The following is a 27,688-nucleotide window of genomic DNA, read 5'->3' on the forward strand; positions in this document are numbered from 1 at the left end:
TTGTTCAATCCACACTTGAATATTCCAATTCTATCCTGGTCACCCTTCCAGTTACAAACCTCCATAACCCATTGCCCATCTAGAACTCTGCTGCCTGAATCCTAACTGACACTAAATCCCAATAACCCATCACCCTTGTGCCTTCTGATCTACTTTGGATCCCTTTCTGGCAGCACCTTAATTTTAATATTCTCATTCCTCTGTTTGAATCCCTCCATGGCCTCACCCCTCCATATTAGCCCCATTCCCCTCTCCCTTCACATATTCTTGAAAATCCGATGGTTTTGAGTCGTTTTCCAATTCCCTTTTTAAAGTAAGTTCCTTTTCCTCTCTATCTCTGTGGTGATATTTTTACTCCATGGTGACATTGGTGCCAATGTTACTGAAAGCTGGATCTGTAAAATGATGTGAACTGGACAGCCAGCCACTTCAAGTCTGGTCAACACAGTTCCCCATGCTGGACAGGGTTTTTAGTGTGGCCAGCACAGTACAAAATGCTGGACAGTGCTTTAGTGTGGTCAGCACTGTGCCCCATGTTGGGCAGGGCTCGAGGGTGATTAGCACAGTTCCCCAAGCTGGACAGGGCTCTGGTGTGATCAGTACAGTGCCCCATGCTGGGCATTGATCAAGCCCAGTCATGCCATGTATGCCCTGCTAGTATGCCCAGTGTACAGGCTGTTGAGAGTAGTGAGGTAGGGGATAAGGTTGCAGGGACGCAAGAGGGCACTGGCAATCAAGAACTTGGTTAAAAGTGTGTCTACTCGAACGCCAGGAGCATCCGGAATAAGGTGGGTGAGCTTGCAGCATGGGTTGGTACCTGGGATCCTGATGTTGTGGCCATTTCAGAGACAGGGGTAGAGCAGGGGCAGGAATGGATGTTGCAGGTTCCGGGATTTAGATGTTTCAGTAAGAACAGAGAAGAGGGTAAAAGAGCGGGGGGCGGGGGCGGGGTGTGGCATTGTTAATCAAGGAAAGTATTACAGTGGCAGAAAGGACGTTTGAGGACTCGTCTACTGAGGTAGTATGGGCCGAGGTTAGAAACAGGAGAGGAGAGGTCACCCTGTTGGGAGTTTTCTATAGACCTCCGAATAGTTCCAGAGATGTAGAGGAAAGGATAGCGAAGATGATTCTCGACAGGAGCGAGAGTAACAGGGTAGTGGTTATGGGGGACTATAACTTTCCAAATATTGACTGGAAATACTATAGTTCGAGTACTTCAGATGGGTCTATTTTTGTCCAGTGTGTGCAGGAGGGTTTTCTGACACAGTATGTGGACAGGCCAACCAGGGGCGATGCCACATTGGATTTGGTACTGGGTAATGAACCCGGCCAGGTGTTCGATTTAGATGTAGGTGAGCACCTTGGCGATAGTGATCACAATTCGGTTAGGTTTACCTTAGCGATGGGCAGGGACAGGTATATACCGCAGGGCAAGAATTATAGCTGGGGGAAAGGAAATTATGACGCGATTAGGCAAGATTTAGGATGTGTAGGACGGGGAAGGAAACTGCAGGGGATGGGCACAAACGAAATGTGGAGCTTATTCAAGGAGCAGCTAATGCTTGTCCTTGATAAGTATGTACCTGTCAGGCAGGGAGGAAGTTGTCGAGCGAGGGAGCCGTGGTTTACTCAAGAAGTGAAGCGCTTGTCAAGAGGAAGAGGGCGGCTTATGTTAGGATGAGACGTGAAGGCTCAGTTAGGGCGCTTGAGAGTAACAAGCTAGCCAGGAAGGATCTAAAGGGAGGGCTAAGAAGAGCAAGGAGAGGACACGAGAAGTCATTGGCGGATAGGATCAAAGAAAACCCTAAGGCTTTCTATAGGTATATCAGGGATAAACGAATGATAAGAGTTAGAACAGGGCCAATCATGGATAGTAGTGGGAAGTTGTGTGCGGAATCAGAGGAGTTAGGGGAAGCGTTAAATGAATATTTTTCGTCAGTATTTACAGTAGAAAAAGAAAATGTTGCCGAGGAGATTACTGAGATACAGCCTACTAGGCTAGATGGGATTGAGATTCACAAGGAGGAGGTGTTAGCAATTTTGGAAAGAGTGAAAATAGATAAGTCCCCTGGGCCAGATGGGATTTATCCTAGGATTCTCTGGGAAGCCAGGGAGGAGATTGCAGAGCCGTTGTTGTTGATCTTTAAGTCGTCATTGTCGACAGGAGTAGTGCCGGAGGACTGGAGGATTGCAAATGTTGTCCCCTTGTTCAAGAAGGGGAGTAGAGACTGCCCTGGTAATTATAGACCTGTGAGCCTTACTTCGGTTGTGGGTAAAATGTTGGAAAAGGTTATAAGAGACAGGATTTATAATCATCTTGAAAAGAATAAGTTAATTTGCGATAGTCAGCACGGTTTTGTGAAAGGTAGGTCGTGCCTCACAAACCTTATTGAGTTTTTCGAGAAGGTGACCAAACAGGTGGATGAGGGTAAAGCCGTGGATGTGGTGTATATGGATTTCAGTAAGGCGTTTGATAAGGTTCCCCACGGTAGGCTATTGCAGAAAATACGGAAGTATGGGGTTGAAGGTGATTTAGAGCTTTGGATCAGAAATTGGCTAGCTGAAAGAAGACAGAGGGTGGTGGTTGATGGCAAATGTTCATCCTGGAGTTTAGTTACTAGTGGTGTACCGCAAGGTTCTGTTTTGGGGCCACTGCTGTTTGTCATTTTTATAAACGACCTGGATGAGGGTGTAGAAGGGTGGGTTAGTAAATTTGCGGATGACACGAAGGTCGGTGGAGTTGTGGATAGTGTCGAAGGGTGTTGTAGGTTACAGAGGGACATAGATAGGCTGCAGAGCTGGGCTGAGAGATGGCAAATGGAGTTTAATGCGGAGAAGTGCGAGGTGATTCACTTTGGAAGGAGTAACAGCAATGCAGAGTACTGGGCTAATGGGAAGATTCTTGGTAGTGTAGATGAGCAGAGAGATCTTGGTATCCAGGTACATAAATCCCTGAAAGTTGCTACCCAGGTTAATAGGGCTGTTAAGAAGGCATATGGTGTGTTAGCCTTTATTAGTAGGGGGATCGAGTTTCGGAGCCACGAGGTCATGATGCAGCTGTACAAAACTCTGGTGAGGCCGCACCTTGAGTATTGCGTGCAGTTCTGGTCACCGCATTATAGGAAGGATGTGGAAGCTTTGGAAAGGGTGCAGAGGAGATTTACTAGGATGTTGCCTGGTATGGAAGGAAGGTCTTACGAGGAAAGGCTGAGGGACTTGGGGTTGTTTTCGTTAGAGAGAAGGAGGAGGAGAGGTGACTTAATAGAGACATACAAGATAATCAGAGGGTTAGATAGGGTGGATAGTGAGAGTCTTTTTCCTCGGATGAGGATGGCAAACACGAGGGGACATAGCTTTAAGTTGAGGGGTGAAAGATATAGGACAGATGTCAGAGGTAGTTTCTTTACGCAGAGAGTAGTAGGGGCGTGGAACGCCCTGCCTGCAACAGTAGTAGACTCGCCAACTTTAAGGGCATTTAAGTGGTCATTGGATAGACATATGGATGTAAATGGAATAGTGTAGGTCAGATGATCGGCGCAACATCGAGGGCCGAAGGGCCTGTACTGCGCTGTAATATTCTAAATTCTAAATTCTAAAATTCTAAATTCTAAAATAAGGAGGGGTTTGAAGTGACGTCAACCAGCCAATCTGACAGGTTTGAGGCTCCTCTTTGAAACTTGGTCTGTGCATGTCCACTGTTGGTCACTCTCAGCACAAGGAAAAATCTCTCGCGTTGTTTAAAAGGACCAGGCATCCTGGTCCTGAATATTGACGGGTATATGAAATTCAAGAAAAGGAAGCAAGGTAGAGGTGGAGGAGTAACACTGTTAATCAAGGATGTGTCATGAAGACCCCCAAAAGGCATGATTTAGGCTTTTTTTTATCATATCAACATCGATTTTAAAGAGTTGCTGTCGTGAAGAGATGACCTGGTTGAAGAGCAATGGCTGGAAGAACATTTGGATACTAAGAGGTAGTGCTTGGAGAGAAAAACAAAATAATTGCTCTCTGATTCAATGAACAGAGATAGATCTGGGCAATGGTGATCCACATCTTGTAGATGTTAGAGACAGAAGTATGCTCCCCCTCCCCCTGCAGTCTGAGCTTTGAAACCCACAAACACAAGTGTTTGTTGAAAAAAACTTAGTCACATGACTAACCGACTGGCCATCTTTCAGTTTTGAATTGTGCTCACAGTACAGTTTTGGTCAGACTGCAGTTTTGCAACGGAACCTGGCGCAAGAAAGCCTCTCTCCTGGCAGGCTCTCGCTCACTTTCTCACAAGCCTTCGGACCCACTGAAGACACATAAACCTCAAAAGAGAAAAGACTCCTACATTGAAACAACTTAAAGTGTGCACTGGGCCCCAACGAACAGCAGGACTTTCCAGCGACCAGTTCAAAGGACTACAAGCGCAATATGTCTATTGCTTACACTTGTCCCCTTTATTCTTTTCTACATTTTCTGTCTCTATCTGCGTGTGTGTTTATCTAGCGAGCGTGGTCGTGTTGCATATTCATTGTCATTCACCGAATTAGAGTTTAAGATTAATAAACTTCCACCTTTCTTGTTCAAATCTAATAAAACTGTCTAATTGATGCATTTCCCTTATAATTGGAAGAGGTAAACAAGGATTCACTAAGGGGGAGCTAAAGCACAGTGCTGTTAAACGTTAAGCCCTATTATGGTTAAACTAGGCAAAGGCTGAGAGAAAACCCCAAGACCCCTTTCTCACCTGGTCGTAACAGAAATCTGGGGACTAGCGACCTAGATTTGACCCAAAGGCAATCGAGAAATTGAAAGCGGGAAGTCAATTAGATCCCATTCAAAAAAAGAGAAACGGTCCGAATACAAGTTTTCTTGTGGCTGTGTGTGCAAGAAAAAATAACATTTCTGTGACTGAAGATAGCAGCTCCCCATGCCAGGGTGAAGTAAATTGGGATAAGTTGAAAGCACTGTCGATGGAGGAGTTGAGGAAAATGGGTGAGCAGTGTGGGGTCTTAGTACGTGGCAAGTTTTGGAAGTCTGAACACATAAGACTAGTGGCCAACCATTGTTCCCTTGAATCTGAAGAAGCAAAAATAGAGTTCGAAGTAGACTCCGACAAGGTGTAGCCATCAAAGTTACAATTTGAACAGAGGAAACCTGAATTAGTAAAACAAGAAAGAGAGAGAAAGAAAGTGAGAAAAGAGAGAAAGAGGGAGAGAGGCGAGAGAGAAAAAAAAGATTCTTGCAGGAGGAACGTGGAGAAAAAGAAAGACAGGAAAAAGAAAGTGAGAGGGAGGAGAGAGAATGAGGGAAAAATACCTTCCACCAAGAATGTGAAGAGGGAAAGCTGAGTTGACCTGGGTTAACTAGGGGCGACAGAGTAACCCCAGTGAAAGCATGGCCAATATAAAGGACCGTAATTCAGGGCTGGGTACTGAATTGTTAAAACATTCCCAACTGATCCCAAAATTCAATGAGGGAGACGTGGGAGTGTTTTTTTCTGTCTTTTGAAAAACTGGAAGTGCAGTTAAAGTGGTCAGCTGAGGCTTGGACACTCCTGCTACAAAGTAAGCTAACCAGAAATGCCCATGAGGTTTATTGCATGTTGCCAGATGAGGGTTCATCAGGTTATGAGGTGAGAAAAGTAATTATCCTCGGGGCATATGAGTTATTACCAGAAGCCTATCGCCAAATGTTTAGAACCCTCAAGAAGCAAGATGATCAAACGTATCTGGAGTTTGAGAGAAATAAGCAGTTGGATTTTGCCCAGTGGATGAGGGCTCTTAAAGCGTAGCTCAGCTATGAGAATCTCAGAGAGGTAATTTTGCTCGAGAAATTTATAAACTCTATCCACTCTCCATAAAGGCACATGTCGCGGAATTGATGGTTCATAGAGTCCGACAAGCTGCAAAGCTGATTGATGAGTTTGCTCTCATTTCTCTGTACTGATGAGGAAATTGAGTTCTCTTCACAGTTCTGAGGGCAAGGAGTGGGCAGTGGTTCAACAGTTAGAGGTGCCGCAGAAGTACCGAGGAGAAATATTAAGAAGAGCCCACGAGCTTGCAATGGCTGTACATGCTGGTATATGAAATACTAAAACCAGCATGAGACAGCTGTTTGACTGGCCAAAACTCCACAAAGATGTGGTGGAGTAGTTTAAGAGTTGCCACACATGCCTGGTTGAGATGCAACCCCAACTTGTAGTGAAATCTAGACCCCAAAGTCCTGCATCAGTGTTTGGAGGATCCTACAGCAGACGGTTGTTGAACTGTAAGGGCCCTCTTCTGAGAACCAAAGGGGACAGGCAGGCACAAGGCTCCAAAAGGTTAGAAAGGCAAGGGGGAAAAGGTTAAATGAATTCCGGGAGCAATCCTGGATGCAAACCCCTACTCTCGGGCCAGCGAACCCGGAAGAATTTGAAAAATTAGACCCCACATCTTCCTACGTAAATGCGAACACGAGAAGCACCCGACCAGAATTGCTAATAGCATTTACAGGAGCCTGCAAAGACAAAGGCAATCCACAAGAGGGCAGAGAAACATGAGGGTGGTGCCTCACACAGTGGAAGTGCCGCAGGCGAGTACAGAAGAATCTGGACAAATACCTGCAAACATGATTGTTCCAGAGGAAAAAGGGAAGATTAGCAAGGCATCCCCCCCACCCCCCTCCGCCCCCACAGTCGGGGGGAAAAGGAACCGACTATTCCCTCAGATGAAAAGCCTTTGCATGATTCATCAAAGCACTGAAAGAGAGTTCAGAGTCTAACTGTCCACTGCTGACGCCCTTGAGCAGAACTCACATTTAGAGCTAATTAGTACTAACCCTGCTCCTGCAGACCTCAGCAAGAACAAAGATACCAGAGGCAGTCATGGAAATATGCAAACGGAAAAAACTTTCCCAAAAAACACAGGTTTATCGGGATGCCAAAAAAGGCAGTTTAAAGCAGCAGTGCGACCAAGAAAGGAACGGCTGTAATAATTGTTAGGATTTATGAATGAAAAAGAGAGATGCATGTGTGCTTTCCTGCACTTATCTTCTCTGTAGTCCCTTTTGATGAAATGCTGTTGTAAAAAAACTTGTTTCATTCCGCTGGATGTGGAGTTCTCATGAACACTCCCACCAGACAATAATGAGACGTATTAATTTCGTCATATGAACTTCAATTTTAAATGGTTGCTGGAGTGAAGCGGTGGCTTGTTTGAAGAATCCAAAAGTCATAGAGTTGTAGTGTTATACAGCACAGGAACAGGAACTTTTGCCCATCGTTTCCACAATGGCCATCAAGCACCGATCTATTCTCATCGCATTTTCCAGCACTTGGCCCATAGCCTTGTATTCTCTGGCGTTTCCAGTGTTCTTTAAAGAACATAGTTCTGTAATGCTGTTAGTGTTCATGTCTCTACGACCCGTTCAGGCAGCGTGTTCTAGATTCCAACCACCCTCTGAGTGAAAAATATTTCCAAGAATCCCCGCTAAAACCTTCTGCACCTTAAGGTAAATCGATTCCCACTGGTTATTGACACCTCTACTAAGGGAAAATCTTTCTTCCTTTCTACCCGATCTATGCCCCTCATAATCTTGTCTACAGTAAACAGTTCCCCCAACCCCCACCCAAGCTTTCTCTGCTCTAAGGAAAACATGTCGAGCCCACTGAGTCACTCTTCATAGCTGAAATGCATCATCCCAGGCAACATTCTGGTGAATTACCTCTGCACCCCCTCCAGTGTAATCACATCATACCGATAGTGTGGAGACCAGAACTGTACACAGTACTCCTGTTGTGGCCTAGCTAGCGTTTTGTGCAGCTCCATCATATCCTCTTTGCTCTTATATTCTGTGCCTCAGCATATCCCATATCCCATATGCCATCCAAACCAGCTTATCTACCTGTGCTGTTGCCTTCAGTGATCTATGTACAAGTACACCAAGGTCCCGCTGACCCTCTTTACTTTCTAGATTCCTGCCATCCATTGTATATTCCTTTGCCTTGTTCGTCCTCCCAAAATGCATCACCTAACACTTCTCAGGATTAAATTCAATTTACCACTGCTCTGCCCATCTTACTAACCCATCTATATTGTCGTGTAATCTAAGGCCTTCCTCCTCACTATTTATGACACCATCAATTTTCATGTCATCTGCGAACTTACTGATCATACCTCATATATACACGTCTAAATCATTAATGTACACTACAAACAGCAAGAGTCCCAGCGCAGGTCCCTGCAGCACAGCGCAAGCTTCCACTCGCAAAAAGAACCCGCGACCATTACCCTCTGACTCCTGCCTTTAAGTCAATTTTGGATCCAATTTGCTGAATTGCCCTGGATCCTATGGTCCCTTACCTTATTGACCAATTTCCCATGCGGGATCTTATCAAAAGCCTTACTGAAGTCCATGTAGACTACATCAACTGCTTTACCCTCATCTACACACCGAGTCACATTCCTCGAATAATTCAATCAAATTTGTTATACATGGTCTCCCCCTGACAAAGCCGTGCTGACAATTGTTGATTAATCCCTGCCTCTCCAAGTGGAGATTAATCCTGTCCCTCAGATTGTTTTCAATAGTTTGCCAACCACTGATGTTAGGCTCACCAGCCTGTAATTACCTGGATTATCCCTGCTACCCTACTTGAGTAATGGTAGCACTTTAACTGACGTCCCGTCCTCTGGTACCTCTCCTGTGACCAGGCAGTATTTGGAAATTTGCGGCAGAGCCCCTGGAATTAAAGGCTCACTTGGGTCTGTAAAAAGAACTGAACCGTGCCCGACAGAACCACATCTGACCCGAGCACAACCCGGCCCTCGTCCTTTCATTTTTCCCCCTGTCGGACCCGAATATCAGTTGACTTGCCTTCCGTTATTCACTTTATTGCTGATCTGCACAAGATTTAAATAACTGTACATAAACATCTCTCTAGTCAAAGGTGGAGCCACTTACCTATGATAGAGCGTGTCTGACCCAACCACAGCCGAGTCCAAATGCTGGACCCGAAAGTGAAAACCAACCCGACTCGAACCCGTCTCATGTCGTCGGGTCCCATTTTGTCGGTCCGGGTGACAGGCCTTTAACTACAATCTCCCCCTTTGCCTCACATAACAGCCAGGGATATATCACATCTGGGCCTGGGGATTTATCCACTTTTAAGCCTGTCAAACATCTCCTCCTTTCCTTTGTTATTTTTTCCAAATATATCACAATTCCCCTCCCTGATCGCAACACCTATATTGTCCTTCTCCACAGTGAACACAGATGAAAAGTAATCATTTAAAACGTCACCAATGTACTCCGGCTCCACACACAGATTGCCGCTTTGGTCCCTGCTGCGCCGTTCTATTTCCCTGGTTACCCTCTTTCCCTTAATATATTTATAAAACACCTTTGGATTTTCCATTAACTTGCCCACGAGTGTTTTTTTCACGACCCCTCTTCGCTCTCCTAATTACGTTTTAAGGACCTCCCTACACTTTCTATACTCCTCTCGGCCCTCCACTGTTTCCAGACCTCTGAATGGGCCATAACCCTCCTTTTTTCATTATCCAATCCTCTATACCCTTGACATCCAGGGTCCCCTGGACTTGTTGGTCCTACACCTCACCTTAAAGGGTCCATGTTGGCTCTGAACTCTCACTATTTCCTCTTTGAATGACTCCCACTGTTCTGATGTAGAATTTCCTGCAAGTAGCTGCTCCCAGTCTGCTTTGGCCTGATCCAGTTTTATCTTATTGAAATTGACCTTCCCCCAACTCAATACTTTTATTTCCAGTCCATCTTTATCCTTTTCCATAACTAACTTAATTCTTACAGAGTGATGGTCACTAGCCATGAAATGCTCCCCCCCCCCCCTCCACCAACCCCCGACTCTTCTACCACTTGTGCGGCGTCATTCCCTAGGATTAGGTCCAGTGCTTGCCTTTCATCGGTAGGACTTTCTACGTATTGGCTCAAAAAAGACTTCTGTATGCCCTTTAAGAATTCCACCCAAGTTAAGCATTTTCCAATAAGACTATCCCAGTTAATATTGGAGAAGTTGAAATCCCCTGCTATTATTACACTAATAGTTGCACACCTCTCTTAGATTTGCCGACATGTCTTCTCCTCTATCTCTTCCAAGTGTTTGGAGGCCTCTACTTCTTCTTTGGCCGCCTTATCTCGAGAGACAATGGGTATGCGCCTGGAGGTGGTCAGCGGTGTGTGGAGCAGCACCTGGAGTGGCTGAAAAGGCCAATTCTAGAGTGACAGGCTCTTCCACAGGTGCTGCAGAAAAAATTGTCGGGGCTGTTACACAGTTGGCTCTCCCCTTGTGCTTCTGTCATTTTTCATGCCAACTGCTAAGTCTCTTTTTATCGCCACACTTTAGCCCCGCCTTTATGGCTGCTCACCAGCTCTGGCGAACGCTGGCAACTGACTCCCACGACTTGTGATCAATGTCACAGGACTTCATGTCGCGTTTGCAGACGTCTTTAAAGCGGAGACATGGACGGCCGGTGGGTCTGATACCAGTGGCGAGCTCACTGCACAATGTGTCTTTGGGGATCCTGCCATCCTCTATGCGGCTCACATGGCCAAGCCATCTCAAGCGCCGCTGCCTCAGTAGTGTGTATAAGCTGGGGATGTTGGCCGCCTCGAAGACTTCTGTGTTGGAGATACGGTCCTGCCACCTGATGCCAAGTATTCTCTGGAGGCAGCGAAGATGGAATGAATTGAGACGTCGCTCTTGGCTGATATACATTGTCCAGGCCTCGCTGCCATAGAGCAAGGTACTGAGGACACAGGCTTGATACACTCAGACTTTTTTGTTCCGTGTCAGTGCGCCATTTTCCCACACTCTCTTGGCTATTTCGGACATAGCAGTGGAAGCCTTTTCCATGCGATTGTTGATTTCTGCATCCAGAGACAGGTTACTGGTGATAGTTGTGCCGAGGCAGATGAACTCTTGAACCACTTCCAGAGCGTGGTCGCCGATATTGATGGATGGAGCATTTCTGTCGTCCAGTCCCATGATGTTCGTTTTCTTGAGGCTGATGGTTATGCCAAATTCGTTACAGGCAGCCGCAAACCTGTCGATGAGACTTTGCAGACACTCTTCAGTGTGAGATGTTAAAGCAGGATCGTTAGCAAAGAGGAGTTCCCTGGTGAGGACTTTCCGTACGTTGGACTTAGCTCTTAGACGGGTAAGGTTGAAATACCTGCCCCCTTATCTTGTGTGGAGGAAAATTCCTTATTCTGAAGACTTGAACGCATGTGAGAGCAGCAGGGAGAAGAAAATCCCAAACAGTGTGGGTGGAAGAAAACAGCCCTGTTTCATGCCACTCAGGATAGGAAAGGGGTCTGATGAGGTGCCGCTATGTTGAATTGTGCCTTTCATATTGTCAAGGAATGAAATGACGATACTTGGTAGCTTTGGTGGGCATCCAATCTTTTCTAGTAATCTGAAGAGACCACGTCTGCTGACGAGGTCAAAGGCTTTGGTGATATCAATGAAAGCAACGTAGAGGGGCATCTGTTGTTCGCTGCATTTCTCCTGCATCTGACGAAGGGAGAACAGCATGTCATCTCTCTGCTGCAAAGCCACAATGTGCCTCAGAGTATACGCGCTCGGTCAGCTTCTGGAGCCTGTTTAAAGTGACTCGAGCAAAGACTTTCCCCACTATGCTGAGCAGGGAGATTCCACGGTAGTTGTTGCAGTCACCGTGGTCACCTTCGTTTTTGTAGAGGGTGATGATATTGGCATCGTGCATGTCCTGAGGCACTGCTCCCTCGTCCCAGCACAGGCAAAGCAGTTCATGTATTGCTGAGAGTATAGCTGGCTTGGCACTCTTGATTATTTCAGGGGTATCGCTGTCCTTCCCAGGGGCTTTTCCGCAGGCTAGAGAATCAATGGCATCACTGAGTTCCGATTTTGTTGGCTGTACATCCAACTCATCCATGACTGGTACAGGCTGGGCTGCATTGAGGGCAGTCTCAGTGACAGCATTCTCCCTGGAGTACAGTTCTCGGTGGCGCTCAACCTAGCGGTCCATTTGCTTGCATTGGTCAGTGATTATTTCCTCTGATTTAGATTTGAGGGGGTGCGATCTTCTTGATGGTCGGCACAAAAGCTCTCTTAATGCCATCATACATTCCTCTGATGTTTCTGGTGTCTGAGGCCAACTAAATATGACTGCATAGGTGTTGCCAGTAGTCAGTTGTGCAGCGCCTGGCTGTTCTTCGTGTAGTGCTTCTGGCTGCTTTAAGTATTACGGATGTTAACTCGCTGGGGTTTTCATGTTGTTGAACAAAAGAACAAAAAGAACAAAGATAATTACAGCACAGGAACTGGCCCTTCGGCACTCCAAGCCTGCGCCGATCCAGATCCTCTCTCTAAACATGTCGCCTATTTTCTAAGGTTCTGTATCTCTTTTCTTCCTGCCCATTCATGTATCTGTCTAGATACATCTTAAAAGACTCCATCGTGCCCGCATCTACCACCTCCGCTGGCAACGCGTTCCAGGTGCCCACCACCCTCTGCGTAAAGAACTTTCCACGCATATCCCCCCTAAACTTTTCCCCTTTCACTTTGAACTCGTGTCCTCTAGTAATTGAAATCCCCACTCTGGGAAAAAGCCTCTTGCTATCCACCCTGTCTATACCTCTCATGATTTTGTACACCTCAATCAGGTCCCCCCTCAACCTTCGTCTTTCTAATGAAAATAATCCTAATCTGCTCAACCTCTCTTCATAGCTAGCGCCCCCCATACCAGGCAACATCCTGGTGAACCTCCTCTGCACCCTCTCCAAAGCATCCACATCCTTTTGATAATGTGGCGACCAGAACTGCACGCAGTATTCCAAATGCGGCCGAACCAAAGTCCTATACAACTGTAACATGACCTGCCAACTCTTGTACTCAATGCCCCGTCCGATGAAGGAAAGCATGCCGTATGCCTTCCTGACCACTCTATTCACCTGCGTTGCCACCTTCAGGGAACAGTGGACCTGAACACCCAAATCTCTCTGGACATCAATTTTCCCCAGGACTTTTCCATTTACTGTATAGTTCACTCTTGAATTGGATCTTCCAAAATGCATCACCTCGCATTTGCCCTGATTGAACTCCATCTGCCATTTCTCTGCCCAACTCTCCAATCTATCTATATTCTGCTGTATTCTCTGACAGTCCCCTTCACTATCTGCTACTCCACCAATCTTAGTGTCGTCTGCAAATTTTCTAATCAGTCCACCTATACTTTCCTCCAAATCATTAATGTATATCACAAACAACAGTGGTCCCAGCACGGATCCCTGTGGAACACCACTGGTCACACGTCTCCATTTTGAGAAACTCCCTTCTACTGCTACTCTCTGTCTCCTGTTGCCCAGCCAGTTCTTTATCCATCTAGCTAGTACACCTTGGACCCCAAGCGCCTTCACTTTCTCCATCAGCCTGCCATGGGGAACCTTATCAAACGCCTTACTGAAGTCCATGTATATGACATCGACAGCCCTTCCCTCATCAATCAACTTTGTCACTTCCTCAAAGAATTCTATTAAGTTGGTAAGACATGACCTTCCCTGCACAAAACCATGTTGCCTATCACTGATGAGCCCATTTTCTTCCAAATGGGAATAGATCCTATCCCTCAGTATCTTCTCCAGCAGCTTCCCTACCACTGACGTCAGGCTCACCGGTCTATAATTACCTGGATTATCCCTGCTACCCTTCTTAAACAAGGGGACAACATTAGCAATTCTCCAGTCCTCCGGGACCTCACCCGTGTTTAAGGATGCTGCAAAGATATCTGTTAAGGCCCCAGCTATTTCCTCTCTCGCTTCCCTCAGTAACCTGGGATAGATCCCATCCGGACCTGGGGACTTGTCCACCTTAATGCCCTTTAGAATACCCAACACTTCCTCCCTCCTTATGCCGACTTGACCTAGAGTAATCAAACATCTGTTCCTAACCTCAACATCCGTCATGTCCCTCTCCTCGGTGAATACCGATGCAAAGTACTCGTTTAGAATCTCACCCATTTTCTCTGAGTCCAAGCATAACATTCCTCCTTTGTCCTTTAGTGGGCCAATCCTTTCTCTAGTTACCCTCTTTCTCCTTATATATGAATAAAAGGCTTTGGGATTTTCCTTAACCCTGTTTGCTAAAGATATTTCATGACCCCTTTTAGCCCTCTTAATTCCTCGTTTCAGATTGGTCCTACATTCCCGATATTCTTTCAAAGCTTCGTCTTTCATCAGCCGCCTAGACCTTATGTATGCTTCCTTTTACCTCTTAGCTAGTCTCACAATTTCACCTGTCATCCATGGTTCCCTAATCTTGCCATTTCTATCCCTCATTTTCACAGGAACATGTCTCTCCTGCACGCTAATCAACCTCTCTTTAAAAGCCTCCCACATATCACATGTGGATTTACCTTCAAACAGCTGCTCCCAATCTACATTTCCCAGCTCCTGCCGAATTTTGGTGCAGTTGGCCTTCCCCCAATTTAGCACTCTCCCTTTTGGACCACTCTCGTCTTTGTCCATGAGTATTTTAAAGCTTACGGAATTGTGATCACTATTCCCAAAGTAGTCCCCTACTGAAACTTCAACAACCTGGCCGGGCTCGTTCCCCAACACCAGGTCCAGTATGGCCCCTTCCCGAGTTGGACTATTTACATACTGCTCTAGAAAACCCTCCTGGATGCTCCTTACAAATTCTGCTCCATCTGGACCTCTAACACTAAGCGAATCCCAGTCAATGTTGGGAAAATTAAAATCTCCTATCACCACCACCCTGTTGCTCCTACATCTTTCCATAATCTGTTTACATATTTGTACCTCTATCTCACGCTTGCTGTTGGGAGGCCTGTAGTACAGCCCCAACATTGTTACCGCACCCTTCCTATTTCTGAGTTCTGTCCATATTGCCTCACTGCTCGAGTCCTCCATAGTGCCCTCCTTCAGCACAGCTGTGATATCCTCTTTGACCAGTAATGCAACTCCTCCACCCCTTTTACCTCCCTCTCTATCCCGCCTGAAGCATCGATATCCTGGGATATTTAGTTGCCAATCATGCCCTTCCCTCAACCAAGTCTCAGTAATAGCAACAGTGCAATGCGCTTAGCGGCTAGGATAGGTTCCAGCTCTTCAATATGATATTTAAACCAGTCTGCTTTGCTCTTCGCACGTTTGCTGCAGGTGGTCAAAGCTGACTCATAGATGGCGTCTCTGATGTGGGCCCACTTGGTCTCAGCATCCCCTGTGGGAGTGTTTTGAAGGGCTGTTACAAGTGAAGTTAGAAATTTTTGTAACAGCTGTGGATGATAAAATTCTGCTCCTGTTGAGGCGCGGGTGGCCCTTCTGCTTGGAGTGATGCAACTTCTTTGGTCTGAGTCTAACCTTGATGCACACCAGGGAGTGGTCGGTGTCGCAGTCCACACTGTGGAAGCTGCGTGTGATTTGAACACTGTTTAAGGAGGCTTGCCTTCTGATGATGAGGTCGAGCTGGTGCCAAGGACGCGATCTTGGCTGCCTCCAAGAAACCTGGTGACAGGGTTCAGTGTGAAAGAACGAGTTGGTGATGCAGAGGTTATGATAGGTACACAATTCAAGCAGTCGCTGTCCATTCTCATTCATCCTTCCAACGCTATGGCGCCCAAGGCAGGAGGGCCATGTGTCATGGTCGGCCCCAACCCTGGCATTAAAGTCCCTCAGCAGGAACAAGTGTTCGGTGTTGGGGATGCTACTAATGATATTATGGAGTTCCTCGTAGAACTCGTCTTTCGCTTCAGGTGGGGAGCAGAGTGTTGGAGCTGAGCAGGTGTACTGTACCAGAGGTGGTGAGCAGTCGGATGGACAGTATGCATTCCGAGCCATTTGAGGGAGGCTCTATTATGCTGAGCAAGGCGTTTCTGATGGCAAAGCCCACTCCATGCTGTCTTGGTTCTTCAAGATCCCTCCCCTGCCAGAAGAATGTGTAGTTTTGCTCTGTTGGAGATCCACTCGCAGGGAAGCGTGTCTCCTGTAGTGCTGCAATGTCTACATTGAGTCTACTGAGTTCGTTGTCAATGATGGCGGTCTTCCGAGAATCGTTGATTTGTGTAAGGTCTTCCGACAGGCCAGGACACATAGTTCTGACGTTACAGCTTGCAAAGCGAAGGGCTGGTACCTTCTTTTCTTTTTTTCATGCTTTTTGATGCGGTGTGGCAGTCCACTTTTCAGGCAATGACACTGAGCTCCAAGCACCCATTGAAGCAGGTGGACTGTGGCGGGAGAGAACCTTATTGACCGGGGGATGCCCGGTTTGAGGTGGGCGTAAGCTGTCCAGTGAGGTGCGATGACCTCTCCCACCGACAAAGGCAATCCGTGACGCCCAAACTCTACGCCAATCGTGCTGGACTTATAACCCGGAACTGCTGCCTTCCATGTTGTTTCAGTCGCTGTGAGGCGACTATGGAGTGACCTCTCCATGGCGCATGCCTGGGCGAATGTATGGAGGTTGAGAGTTACTCGGCCTTTTTGGTGGGGTCAAAAGGAGTGCAGAGCACCACGTTTGGCACCGGTATGGCTGCAGGAGCTGCTGGAAACATGCCAAAGGTGACCGCCTACGGGGTTCCGCTCCGGATTTTCTGTTCGGGTTTACTCCCTTAGCCTTGGTCTCTCCCGAGACGCCCACAAGGCAGTGGGATTGTTAGGGCCCCTACACAGGGGTAGGAGGTTGCGGGTGGGAGGAGGGGGTACGAGGGGAGGGATGGAGGGAAGGGGGTGCGAGGGGGAGCTGGTAAGAGGGCTGTAAGGGGTTAGGGGGCTGCAGGGGAACGGGGTGCAGGGGGAAGATGGTGCGATGGGGTAGCTGGGAAGGTGTTTGCGAAGGGGAGGGGGTGGGGGTGGGGGTTGCTGGCGGCTGAGCTGAGAGAGTGGAGCTGGGAAGGGGAAGGGGAAGGGGGGTGGAAGGGGGTCGGGGAAGGGGGGAATGGGAAAAGGGGATGCAGGTAATAAACCATTTCATCAGTTCCCACCATCGACGCCGGGAAAGCTCATCCGCATCCTCCCGGAGCTGAGCGACAGCCTCGGGCGCCAGTACCAGCAGGAATTCGCCGACATTGCGTTGCAGATGCTGTCTGAGCCATCGCCTGCGGGCGCTCGGAAATTGCGGCCGAGGTACCGTTCGTGCCTGTTTGCGTGTTCGGGGCACCTTTTCGCAAGGCTTCCCCTCTGTGATAGACTTATTTCCCTACGATCCCGCTGGTCCTTCGTCTCCACAATGGTCTTACCGCACGCCGTGGCCACGGACACTCTGGACGGTGTAGGCAGCAGGATCGGAGATCAAAGTATCACCTGCTATAATTTGCATTTTCGTCCGGATTACGTTCTATTTCATTGAGTGCTCCATGAGGAAAACAAAGAGCAAGTATGAGTGGGGGAGGGCAGTGTGCCCAGGTAACATAAACTAGCTGTTAGCTTGTAGTTAGCGCTAAAATGAACTGATTAAAGAGCCAGGGGAGTTTAAACAGTAGAAGAGGGTAGATTAGGGGAAAAAAACACTAAGAATGGGAGCAGATGTCCATGGATAGAGTTGAACAGCATGGGAGCTCCCTGGAGATAGAATTGAACAGCAAGGGAGCTTCCTAGGGAGCTTATAGCCCAGGAGCCATCTTGAACTCCCAGCAAAGTGATTGTCTCCTTTTTGTTTTTACCTTCCAGCCATATGTCTCGTTTGAGGAACCTTCTGAGATATCAATCCTCCTTACTGCAGTAATTGACTCCTTGATCAATACTGCAATGCCACCCCCTCTTACACCACCACCCCCACTCATCCATCCTCCACCGTCACACCTGAAGGGTCTATATCCTGGAATATTGAGCAGCAAGTCCTGCCCTTCGGTCAACCATGTCTTTGTGATAGCAATAATATCATATTCACATTTGTTAATCAACGCCCTCAATTCATCTGCCTTACTTATAAGACTCTTTGTGTTAAAATAGTTGCATTCGGGCCATACATTATTCACTCTACCTTCCAGACTGACGTAACTTATCCTCTATATTTGGCTGTATATCACCCCCTACTGTATCTTCACTTTGTATCCTATCCCCCTCGAATATTAATTTAACCTTACACCACCGCCTGACCCCACCTAATCCCCACACCCAGCGCCGTCCCCCACCAACATCACTAGCAAACCTCCCAACAAGGATGTTGATCCCATTCCGGTTCAGGTGCAACCTGTGCAACTTGTACAGGTCCCACCTCCACCACAAACGGACCCAGTGGTCTAGGAAGCTAAAGCTCTCGCTCCTGCACCATGACTTCACCCACATCTTCTTCTGCGTTATTCTCTTATCCCTTTACTCTATAGCACGTGGCACCAGGAGTAATCCAGAGATTACAACCTTTGAGGCTCTGCTTTTTAAACGGTGGTTTAGCTCCCTAAATTCTTGTTGCAGAACCTCATTGATCTTTCTGCTTATGTCGTTGGTACAAAAGTGAACCACGACCTCTGTCTGTTCACCCTCCCCCTTCTGAATGTCCTGCAGCCGCTTCATGACATCCTTGACCTGAGCACCAGGAAGGCAAGATACCATCCTCGAGTCAAGTTTTCGGCAACTTAAACACCTATCTGTACCCTTTACATTAGATTCCCCTATCACAAAAGTTCTCCCACACTTCTCCCTTCCATTCTGTGCAGCAGAGCCACCCGTGATGCTTGGCTCCTGCTTCATTCCCCTGAGAAGCTATCTCCCCCAACAATATCCAAAGTGGAAACTCTGTTAGATAGGCATATGGACCTAGCGGACTCCAGAACTACCTGCCTAGTTATTTTACTGTCTAGTGGTTACCATTTCTATCGAGCAGTCTTTAACTGCGTTGTGACCACCTCCCTGTCCGAGCTAACCACGATGATCTCAGTCTCGCGGATGCTCCACAGTGTCCCCAGCCATCGCTCCAGACCTGAAATAAACCGGATTTCAAGTAGCTGCAGCTGGAGACATTTCCTTTACCTAAACACTGGACGTGCCCCTGACTTCCCACGTTGTACAGGATGATCACTCCACGCTGCCAATCTGCCCTGCCATGAGTTGCCCTTAATTTACTCAAATGAATTGAGTTTAATTGCATTAGGGACGTTGATTTTCTACTAAGAAGAGTACTTACTATATTAAAAAGTTCTTGCGGTTCTTGTTGGTTTATCACCTCCTCATCACCCACACCCCCCCCCCGCCTCCACCTCTCCAATCCATACACCATCTAGACTTGGACACATATCACCCTTCCTTCATCATCACTGGGTTAAACGTCTGAAATTATTTCTGTAACCGTATTGAGGGAACATCTTCACCACACAGACTGCAGTAGTTCAGGATGAAGACACACCCTTTCCGCATGGTAATCAGGGATGGGGAAGTAGTGCCGGCCTTGTAAGTGTCACCATTAACTTGAGAACAAATAGGTATGAAATAAAATAGGGATAAAATCAATGAGTTTGTAATTGACAGATTGAAACCAGGTGAGGCCTGTGATCAGAATGGGATCTCATTCTCTGCAAAGATATTGTTATCACAACTTGCCTCACCAGTCAATTGTGTTTGCTGTTCTGCTGTTACCTTTACCAGAGAAAAAGTAACAATTAATATCTGGCTCAGAAACTACTGAATGTCAATTCTGTAGATGGGAATCGGTGTTCATATTTTCTGTTATTACAGTATCAGAGGATCAGACAGTACAAGATGAGGCCATTCGATCTATCGTGTCTGTCATACCTGTTTGATAGTTAACCCCAATTATACCGTCTTTTCTGTTCTTTTCCTATCAGTCTGTAAGTCTCACTGCCCCAAACCCCGCCCACTCCACTGGTCACCTACATTTCTCCAACTCCATATTCAAAGTTATTATTAAATCTGCTTCCACGAGCCTTTCAGGCCATGAATTACTGATTCTAGAGCGCGATCCCTTTCTCCCCTTGGTTCTTTTGCCATTTACCTTAAAACTTGCTCCTCTGATTACTGACCTTTCTTAAGAATCTCCTTATTCAATCTGTCAAAATCTGACAAAAATTCGCCCTTTTACTGTATCTTTTCTGAGGAGAACACTCCCAGTTTCCAGTCACCCTAGAGACCTGAATTCCCTCATTCCTGGTAGCATTCTAGTAAATCTCCTCTGCACCAACTTCATGAATGTAACATAGTTCCTAAAGTGTAGAACCAGAACTGATGAAAATAATCCAGCTGAGGCTGAACCAGTGAAGTTTTCACATGACATGCTGGCTTTTGTACTCTATGCGCCTATTTATAAAGTCAAATATCCAATCTGCCTTTTTAACTGGCGTACTAACGTGTCAAAGACCTATGATCAAACAACTGCTCTGCTCCTGCTCCTCCTTTAAAATTGGACCATTTAGTTTATATTCATTATTCTTCCAAAATGTATCCTTCAAACTCCTCCATATTAAACTTCATCTGCCATGTGCCTGCTCATTTCATCCGTCTCTCTCTATCTCCCTGAAGCTTGCTGCTCTGGTCCTCACTGTTTACATGTCTAGTTCTGTGCTATCTTCCAACCTTGCAGGCTTGTCCTCTTTAACTTTACATCATTTATCTGTGTTCCAAATTCCAGCCCCACGCCCTCGTCGGGGAACCTGGATAATGAGTAAGAATAAGTCGATCAAAACAGGGTGAAGTACAGCGGGACTCTTTATGTCCTGGGCAGCTTCCGTTATTGTGAAAGCCTGTTAGGAATCCTGGAAATACTCAGCAGACACAGCTCTGGCAAGCAAGTCCTCAACACAGAATAGATGGAGGAAGATGTGCCATCTGAAATATCTCAATGACTGTTCTGGCAATGAATGCTGCAGCAAAACAAAACCGCCCAATTGTCTTGGTTTCCTTGCCACAAGAACACAAGACATAAGAACAGGAGTAGACCATATGGCCCATCAAGCCTGGTCCGTCATTAAACACCATCATGGCTGATCTTAGGCTACAATTCCACTTTCCTGCCCACTCCCCATATCCCTTGATATCCCATATCCCCAAAATCTCTCTAGAACAGCCTGTCAAGTTATGTGTTGAAGCTAGTGTGCCACAGTTTCTCCACGTTAACCAATGTCGCACTCAGGCACCTTCCTTTCTGAATACATCTCTCAGCCCTTCGGTGACCTGCAAATCGCAACAGGAGTATGATTGTGTTGTCTGGAAACGTCTGGTCATGATCCGGGTGAAAATGATTTTCCTCATGTCCCCTCTAATCCTTCCACCAATCACCATATATCTGTGCCCCTGGTAATTTACTTCTCCGCTGGGGGAAACAGGTCATTCCTGTCTACTCTATCTAGACCACTCATAATTTTGTACACCTCTATTCGTCCACCCCCTCTGCCTCCTCTGTTCTAAGGTGTGCATTACTAGCCGATCCAATCTTTCCTCATAGCTGCAACTTTCGAGCCCTGGCAGCATTCTTGTAAATCTCACCTCTACTTCCTCCAGAGCAATCATGTCCTTTCTGTAATCTGGTGACCAGAACTGTACGCAATACTCCAACTGTGGCCTAACCAGTGTGATATACAGTTCCAGCATTACATCCCTGCTTTTGTATTCTATATATCGGCCAATAAAGGGAAGCATTCGATATGCATTGTGCACCACTCTATCTACCTGCCCTGCCACCTTTAGGGATCTGAGGACATGCACTCCAAGATCTCTCACTTCTTCTACACCTCTCAATATCCTCCCGTTCATTGTGTACTCGCTTGATTTATTTCCCCTCCCCAAATTCATTACCTTACACTTACCTGGATTGAATTCTATTTTCCACTTTTCCACCCACGCAACCAAACCATCGATATCTTTGTGGAGTCTACAGGTATCCTCTTCACTATCAGCTAACTGGCCAACTTATGTGTCATCAATAGATTTTCCAAACCTGCCTCCCACATGCACGTCCAAATTATTAATATATCTCAGAAACATCAAGGGACCCAACAGTAAGCCCTGTGGGACGCCACTGGAAACAGCATTCCATTCACAAAAAATAGTTCACTGTTACCCTTTGTTTTCTGTCCCTGAGCCTTACTGGATCCAGCCTGCCACATTCCCCTGTATCCCATGGGCTTTCATTTTACTGACCAGTCTGCCATGTGGTACCATGTCAAATGCCTTACTAAACTACATGTAGACCACATCCACTGCACTACCCTCATCAATCCTCTTGTTACTTCCTCAAATATATCAATTAAGATAGTGAGACACGACCTTCTCTTGGCAGATTCATGCTGACCATCTCTGAGTAATCGGTGCCCTTCTAAGTGGCAGTTCATACTGTCCCTCAGAATGGAATTTAACAACTTACCCACCGAGTTCAGGCTGACCAGCTTATAATTATTTGGCCTATCCATCCCACAATGGTACAACATTTGCAAAGCTCCAATCCTCTGGTACATCTCCTGTATGTGATGGGGATATTAAGATGATCCTCCGTGCATTCATTATTTCCACTCCGGCATCTTTTAACAGCCTGGGATGCACTACATCCGGCCCTGGTGATTTATCCACTTTCAAGGATGCCAGACCCTCCAGTACTTCCTCTCTCATTCTGCTTATCATATCTAATATTTCAAAAAACTCCTTCTTTAACTACAATGCCTGCATCATCCCTTTCATTTCTGAGGACAGAGACATATAACTCATTAAGAACCCTGCCCCCATATTCGGCATTCACACAGAATTTCCCTTGTACATCTCTGATTGGTCCTGCCCTTTCCTTAGCTATCCTCTTGCTCTTAATGTACTGATAAGACATCTTTGGGATTTCATCGATTTTACCTGTTAATAATTTTTTCATGTCATCTCTTTGCTTTTCAATATTATTTTTTTACTTCACCCCTGGACTTCCTAAATTCCTCTAGGCTTCCTAGAGTATGAAGATTTTTGTGATAGTCCTCAACTTTCTTTTTCTGCTTTAACTTAGCCTGTAATCTTTTAGATAACCAAGGGCTCCAGACATGGCAGTACCACACACACACACGCACACATAAACACATACACACACAAGTGTGCGCGCACACAAAAATGCATAAACGCGATCACATCACGGGCATTGAGCCGGACACAGAAGCATACACCCACACATAGATTACAAGTCAGGTACTGAGGAACACGAACACACACACACACGCACACACACACACGCACACACACACATACATGTACACACGCACAGATACACACTCATGCACACATAGGCACAAAGATACAAATAGGCACAGAGCACAAGACAGGCATGCCATGCGCGCGCACACACGCATAAAAACACACACATGGACACAAAATACATTTGAGGTCCTGAAACAGAAACACACTGCACAGCAGAACCCAGGCGCTGCGTGAGAGATGCACGCACACAGGCACACACCAACACACACGCAAACACAGATACAAACAAATCGAAACAAACACGCAGACACACACACACACACAGCATAGCCCAGGCCCTGAGACATACACACGCATGCACAAGGCAACAGAAGCACTGAAACACGGGCATAGCACAACCCAGGGCCTCACACACGCACTCTCTGTCTCTCTCTCTCTCACACACACACACACACACACACACACACACACACACACACACACACACACACACACACACACACACACACACACACACACACACACACACACACCTCACACACACAAGTACTGGCACAGAGATACAAATTGACACAAAGCACAAGCCTGGCCATGACATACAGACACACACAGAAAGAGAAACACGCACAAGCACGCAGAAAAGCAGCACCACAAAGGCCCTGCGACAGCCACACACATAAACACCTACGTACAGACATACAGACACGCACACACAAAGACACATACAAGCACAGCACGACCCACGCCCTGCAACAAGCACGCATCCACGCACACCAACACACAAAGACACATACAAACACACATACACACACACACACTCTCATACAAACACAAACACTGAGACAATTGCACAGACAATAATGCACACAGACACAGAGACACCCAGACGCGTGCACAGCCACACACACAGATACACAGCACAGCCGAGCCCCTGAGCCACACATACACACACATAGCCAAACGCACACACATAGATCAGCAAGGGCACTGATACAAACAAACAAGTGTGCACACACACAAACACACATATACACACGCAGGCACTGAGACACAAATAGGCACATAGCACAAGCCAAGCCATGATAAACAACGGCACAGACACACAAAGACCGAGACACACTGCAGATCCCAGGCCCTGAGACGCACAACACATATACCTAGACTGAGCCACACCCACCCACACACAAACACAGCAAAACAAACACACGCAAGCACACCCACACAGACAGACACACACACAGGCACAGCATTCGCCCTGAGAAACACGCAACCACCCACTCACACACGCACAACCACCCACACACAAACAACCACCCACACACACAAACAACCAACCACATAACTACACCCACACAACCAACCACCCACACAAACACACTCACACCCACATGCACACGCGCAACTACAACCACAGACGCATGCACATACATACATAGACACAAGCAGATCACGCCACTGGCACTGAGGTGACACTGAAACAGACAAACAGACGCATGCACACATGCACACACACACACACCACAGGCATTGAGACCGAATCTCTCAGTCAGTCCAACATTTAACTTTGTATACAAGAGCAAAGTTCTGCAGATGCTGGTATTCTGAAAGAAAAGGTAGAGAAAATGCTGGAAGTATTCAGAAGGTCTGGTAGCATGTGTGGAGAGAGATTGGTGACCTTTTATCAGAACTGAGTGAGATTAGAGGTGAAACAGTTTTATAACCGGACAGGGAAAGGAGGGAGGGGGAGGATTATGACCAACATTGAGATTAAGCAATAATAAATAAAAACAAGAAATGCTGGAACCACTCAGCAGGTCTGGCAGCATCTGTGGAAAGAGAAGCAGAGTTAACGTTTCAGGTCAGTGACCCTTCATCGGAACTGCTTGAGATTAAGCATTTCACTATCATAGTCCCTCCTGCCTTCCACCGTATCACAGACATTCCCATTTGTTCTTTCATGTCCAATCATCTCAAAAAACCACTGGATACAGGGACACATTTATAAATCCCAAAAAGTCCTCAATCAAACTAATTACAGCCTGATGTGTAATTTCCCTGTTTATTTGCCTTCCTCACAGTTAACCTGCTGACGATTGGGATCCTGTCTCGGGGAAAGTGCGGTCTCTCCAAATGTGTCACTTGCTACCTGGTGGCCATGTCAGCGGCGGATCTACTGGTCATTATCCTCGACATGATATTGAGACACATTCCCATTGTTTATTGGGAACAGTTTCAGTTCCTGCGATATTCCATCCCCATGTGCAATATCCACGCTGTGCTGCTTTACGCCGCCACAGACTGTTCTGTCTGGTTCACCGTCTCTTTCACCTTTGATCGATTTGTGGCCATTTGTTGCCAGAAGCTGAAAAGCAAATATTGCAGTGAGAAAACGGCGGCTGTGGTTGTGGGAACAGTGAGTGTACTGAGCTGTTTAAAGAACATATTCTGGTATTTTATGTTCACAGGTCGATATTGGCTGATGAACAGACCCTGGTTTTGTTTTGTAACAGCGGATGTTTATTACTCACGTGTCTGGGGAACAATCGAGTTCCTCCACAACAATCTAACGCCGGGGCTCCCATTTGCGTTGATTCTACTGCTCAACGCTCTCACCGTCAGACACATCTTAGTGAGCAGCAGAGGACGCAGGAGACTCCGTGCAAACAGCAGTGGGGAGAGTCGCAGAGATCCAGTGATGGAGAGTCGAAGGAAATCCATAATTTTACTGTTAGTTGTTTCGGGGAATTTCATTCTGTTATGGGCAGTGTTCATGGTCTATTCAATATGGAACCGAATGCGGACATTGCACCCTGTGACAGTATTCCTACCTGATTTTGTACAGGAATTGGGCTTAATGTTGCAGCTGCTGAGTTGCTGCACAAACACTGCGATTTATGCCGTGACCCAGACTCAGTTCAGAAGGCAGTTGAGGAATGTGCTGAAATATTCATTTACCCCAATTATTAAATTCATTCAGTAATGAGAGGAACTGAATCACCGGCAATTTTCAACAGACAGGAGGTTGGGCCTCTCGCTATAGAGTCAGAGCTGTGGGCGCAACCTATCACAGTGGAGACATAACAGGGGCGGGGCCTGTCGGTATGGATACAGAGAATCGGCGGGAATGGTTACTATGGAGACAGAGTGGTGGAGGGGCCTATCATTTGGAGACAGAGAGGGGCGGGACCTGTCACTATTGAGACAGAGTGGGTGCACGGACTGTCACAATGGAGTCAGAGCAGGGATGTGTCCTGTCACTATGGAAACAGAGCTGGAGCAGGGCTTATTGGCATGATGAGAGAGCGGGGGCCTGGCATGTCACGATGGAGGCAGAGCGTGAGCGGGCCTGTCGCTATGGAGACGGGTTGTGACCGGGACCTGTCAGTATGGAGACAGAGCATGAGCGCGGCCTGTCATTATGGTGGTGACTGAGCGGGGGGCGGTGCCTGTCACTATGGAGACAGAACAGTGGCGGGGCCTCCCATTACCACGACAGAGTAGGTGGGAGTAGGCATGGCATTTCAATAAGGATACAGAGCGGGAGCGGGGCATGTCACTATGGAGACAGAGCGCGACGTGGCCTGTCACTATCGAGGCACAGCAAGAGCAGGGCCGATGACTAATGAGACAGAGCTGGGGCGGGAACTGTAAATACGGAGGCAGGACGGGGGCGGGGCCTGTCACTATTGAAGCAGAGTGAGCAGGGCCAGTCGTTTTGGTGACAGAGCAGGTGCAGTGCCTGTCACTATGGAGGCAGAGTGGGTATGAGGCCTGTTACTAGAGAGGCAGAGCGGGCATGATGCCTGCATCTATGAAGACAGAGTGGGGCTGGCGCCTGTCACTATGGAGACAGAGAAGGGTCGGGTCCTTTCTTCCCGGGCGGTGGAGATCGGGACGGGGCGTGTTCCCCATGATGACGGGGAGTGGGGGCGGGTTCTGTTGCCATGGTGACGGGGAGTGGGGCCGGGGCCTGGCTCCCATGGTGACGTGCAGTGAGGGCGGGGCTTGTTTCGCAGGGTGAGGGGAAGTGGGGTCAGGGCCCTTTTCCCATGATGAAGGGGAGTGTGGGCAGGGACAGAGATCCATGGTGACTGGAAGTTGGGGCGGGGCATTTTTCCACGATGGGCCGGACAGGGGTTGGTGCCCGCTCCCATAGCGATTGAGAGTGCGGGGGTGGGGTTGGGGGGTGGCGGGGGCGGTGTCTTTTCCTATGGTGATGGAAAGAGGTGGCGGAGCGTGTTCCCATGGTGACAGGATGCTGCAGCCAGAATTCTTCATAATAATTTTTTTATATAGAAATACAGCACTGAGACAGGCCCTTCAGTCCACCGAGACAGGCCCTTCAGTCCACCGAGTCTGTGCCGACCAACAGCCACCCATTAATACTAATCCTACATTAATCCATATTCCATACTATATCCCTGCATTCTCATATCACCTACCTATACTAGCGGCAATTTAGAATGGCCAAGTTGCCTCTCAACCGGCAAGTCTTTGACTGTGGAAGGAAACCGCAGCCACATGGTGGAATTGCACGTGGTCAGAGGCAGAACTTGCAAACTCCGCACAG

At 47.2% G+C, this 27,688-nt stretch overlaps 1 protein-coding gene across 1 annotated transcript; it reads left to right on the forward strand.

The window, feature by feature from the left end:
* Positions 1-18,870: 18,870 nt before the first annotated feature.
* On the forward strand, positions 18,871-26,098 carry LOC137363998 (probable G-protein coupled receptor 139). The gene is made up of 2 exons (XM_068027491.1): positions 18,871-19,006; positions 25,197-26,098. Exons 1-2 carry the CDS (start codon positions 18,871-18,873, stop codon positions 26,096-26,098), a joined length of 1,038 nt encoding a protein of 345 aa, XP_067883592.1.
* Positions 26,099-27,688: the final 1,590 nt, after the last annotated feature.

The sequence above is a fragment of the Heterodontus francisci genome, unplaced genomic scaffold (genome assembly GCF_036365525.1).
Source record: "Heterodontus francisci isolate sHetFra1 unplaced genomic scaffold, sHetFra1.hap1 HAP1_SCAFFOLD_507, whole genome shotgun sequence".
In the NCBI taxonomy this organism is placed as follows: domain Eukaryota; kingdom Metazoa; phylum Chordata; class Chondrichthyes; order Heterodontiformes; family Heterodontidae; genus Heterodontus; species Heterodontus francisci.

Bases quoted from the DNA above. Each gene is read 5' to 3' on its own strand.
- LOC137363998 (XM_068027491.1), top strand. From the start codon at position 18,871: ATGATCTCAGTCTCGCGGATGCTCCACAGTGTCCCCAGCCATCGCTCC. The intron at 19,007-25,196 runs GTACAGGATGAT...CCTTCCTCACAG, and splicing joins TGCCCCTGACTTCCCACGTT to TTAACCTGCTGACGATTGGG.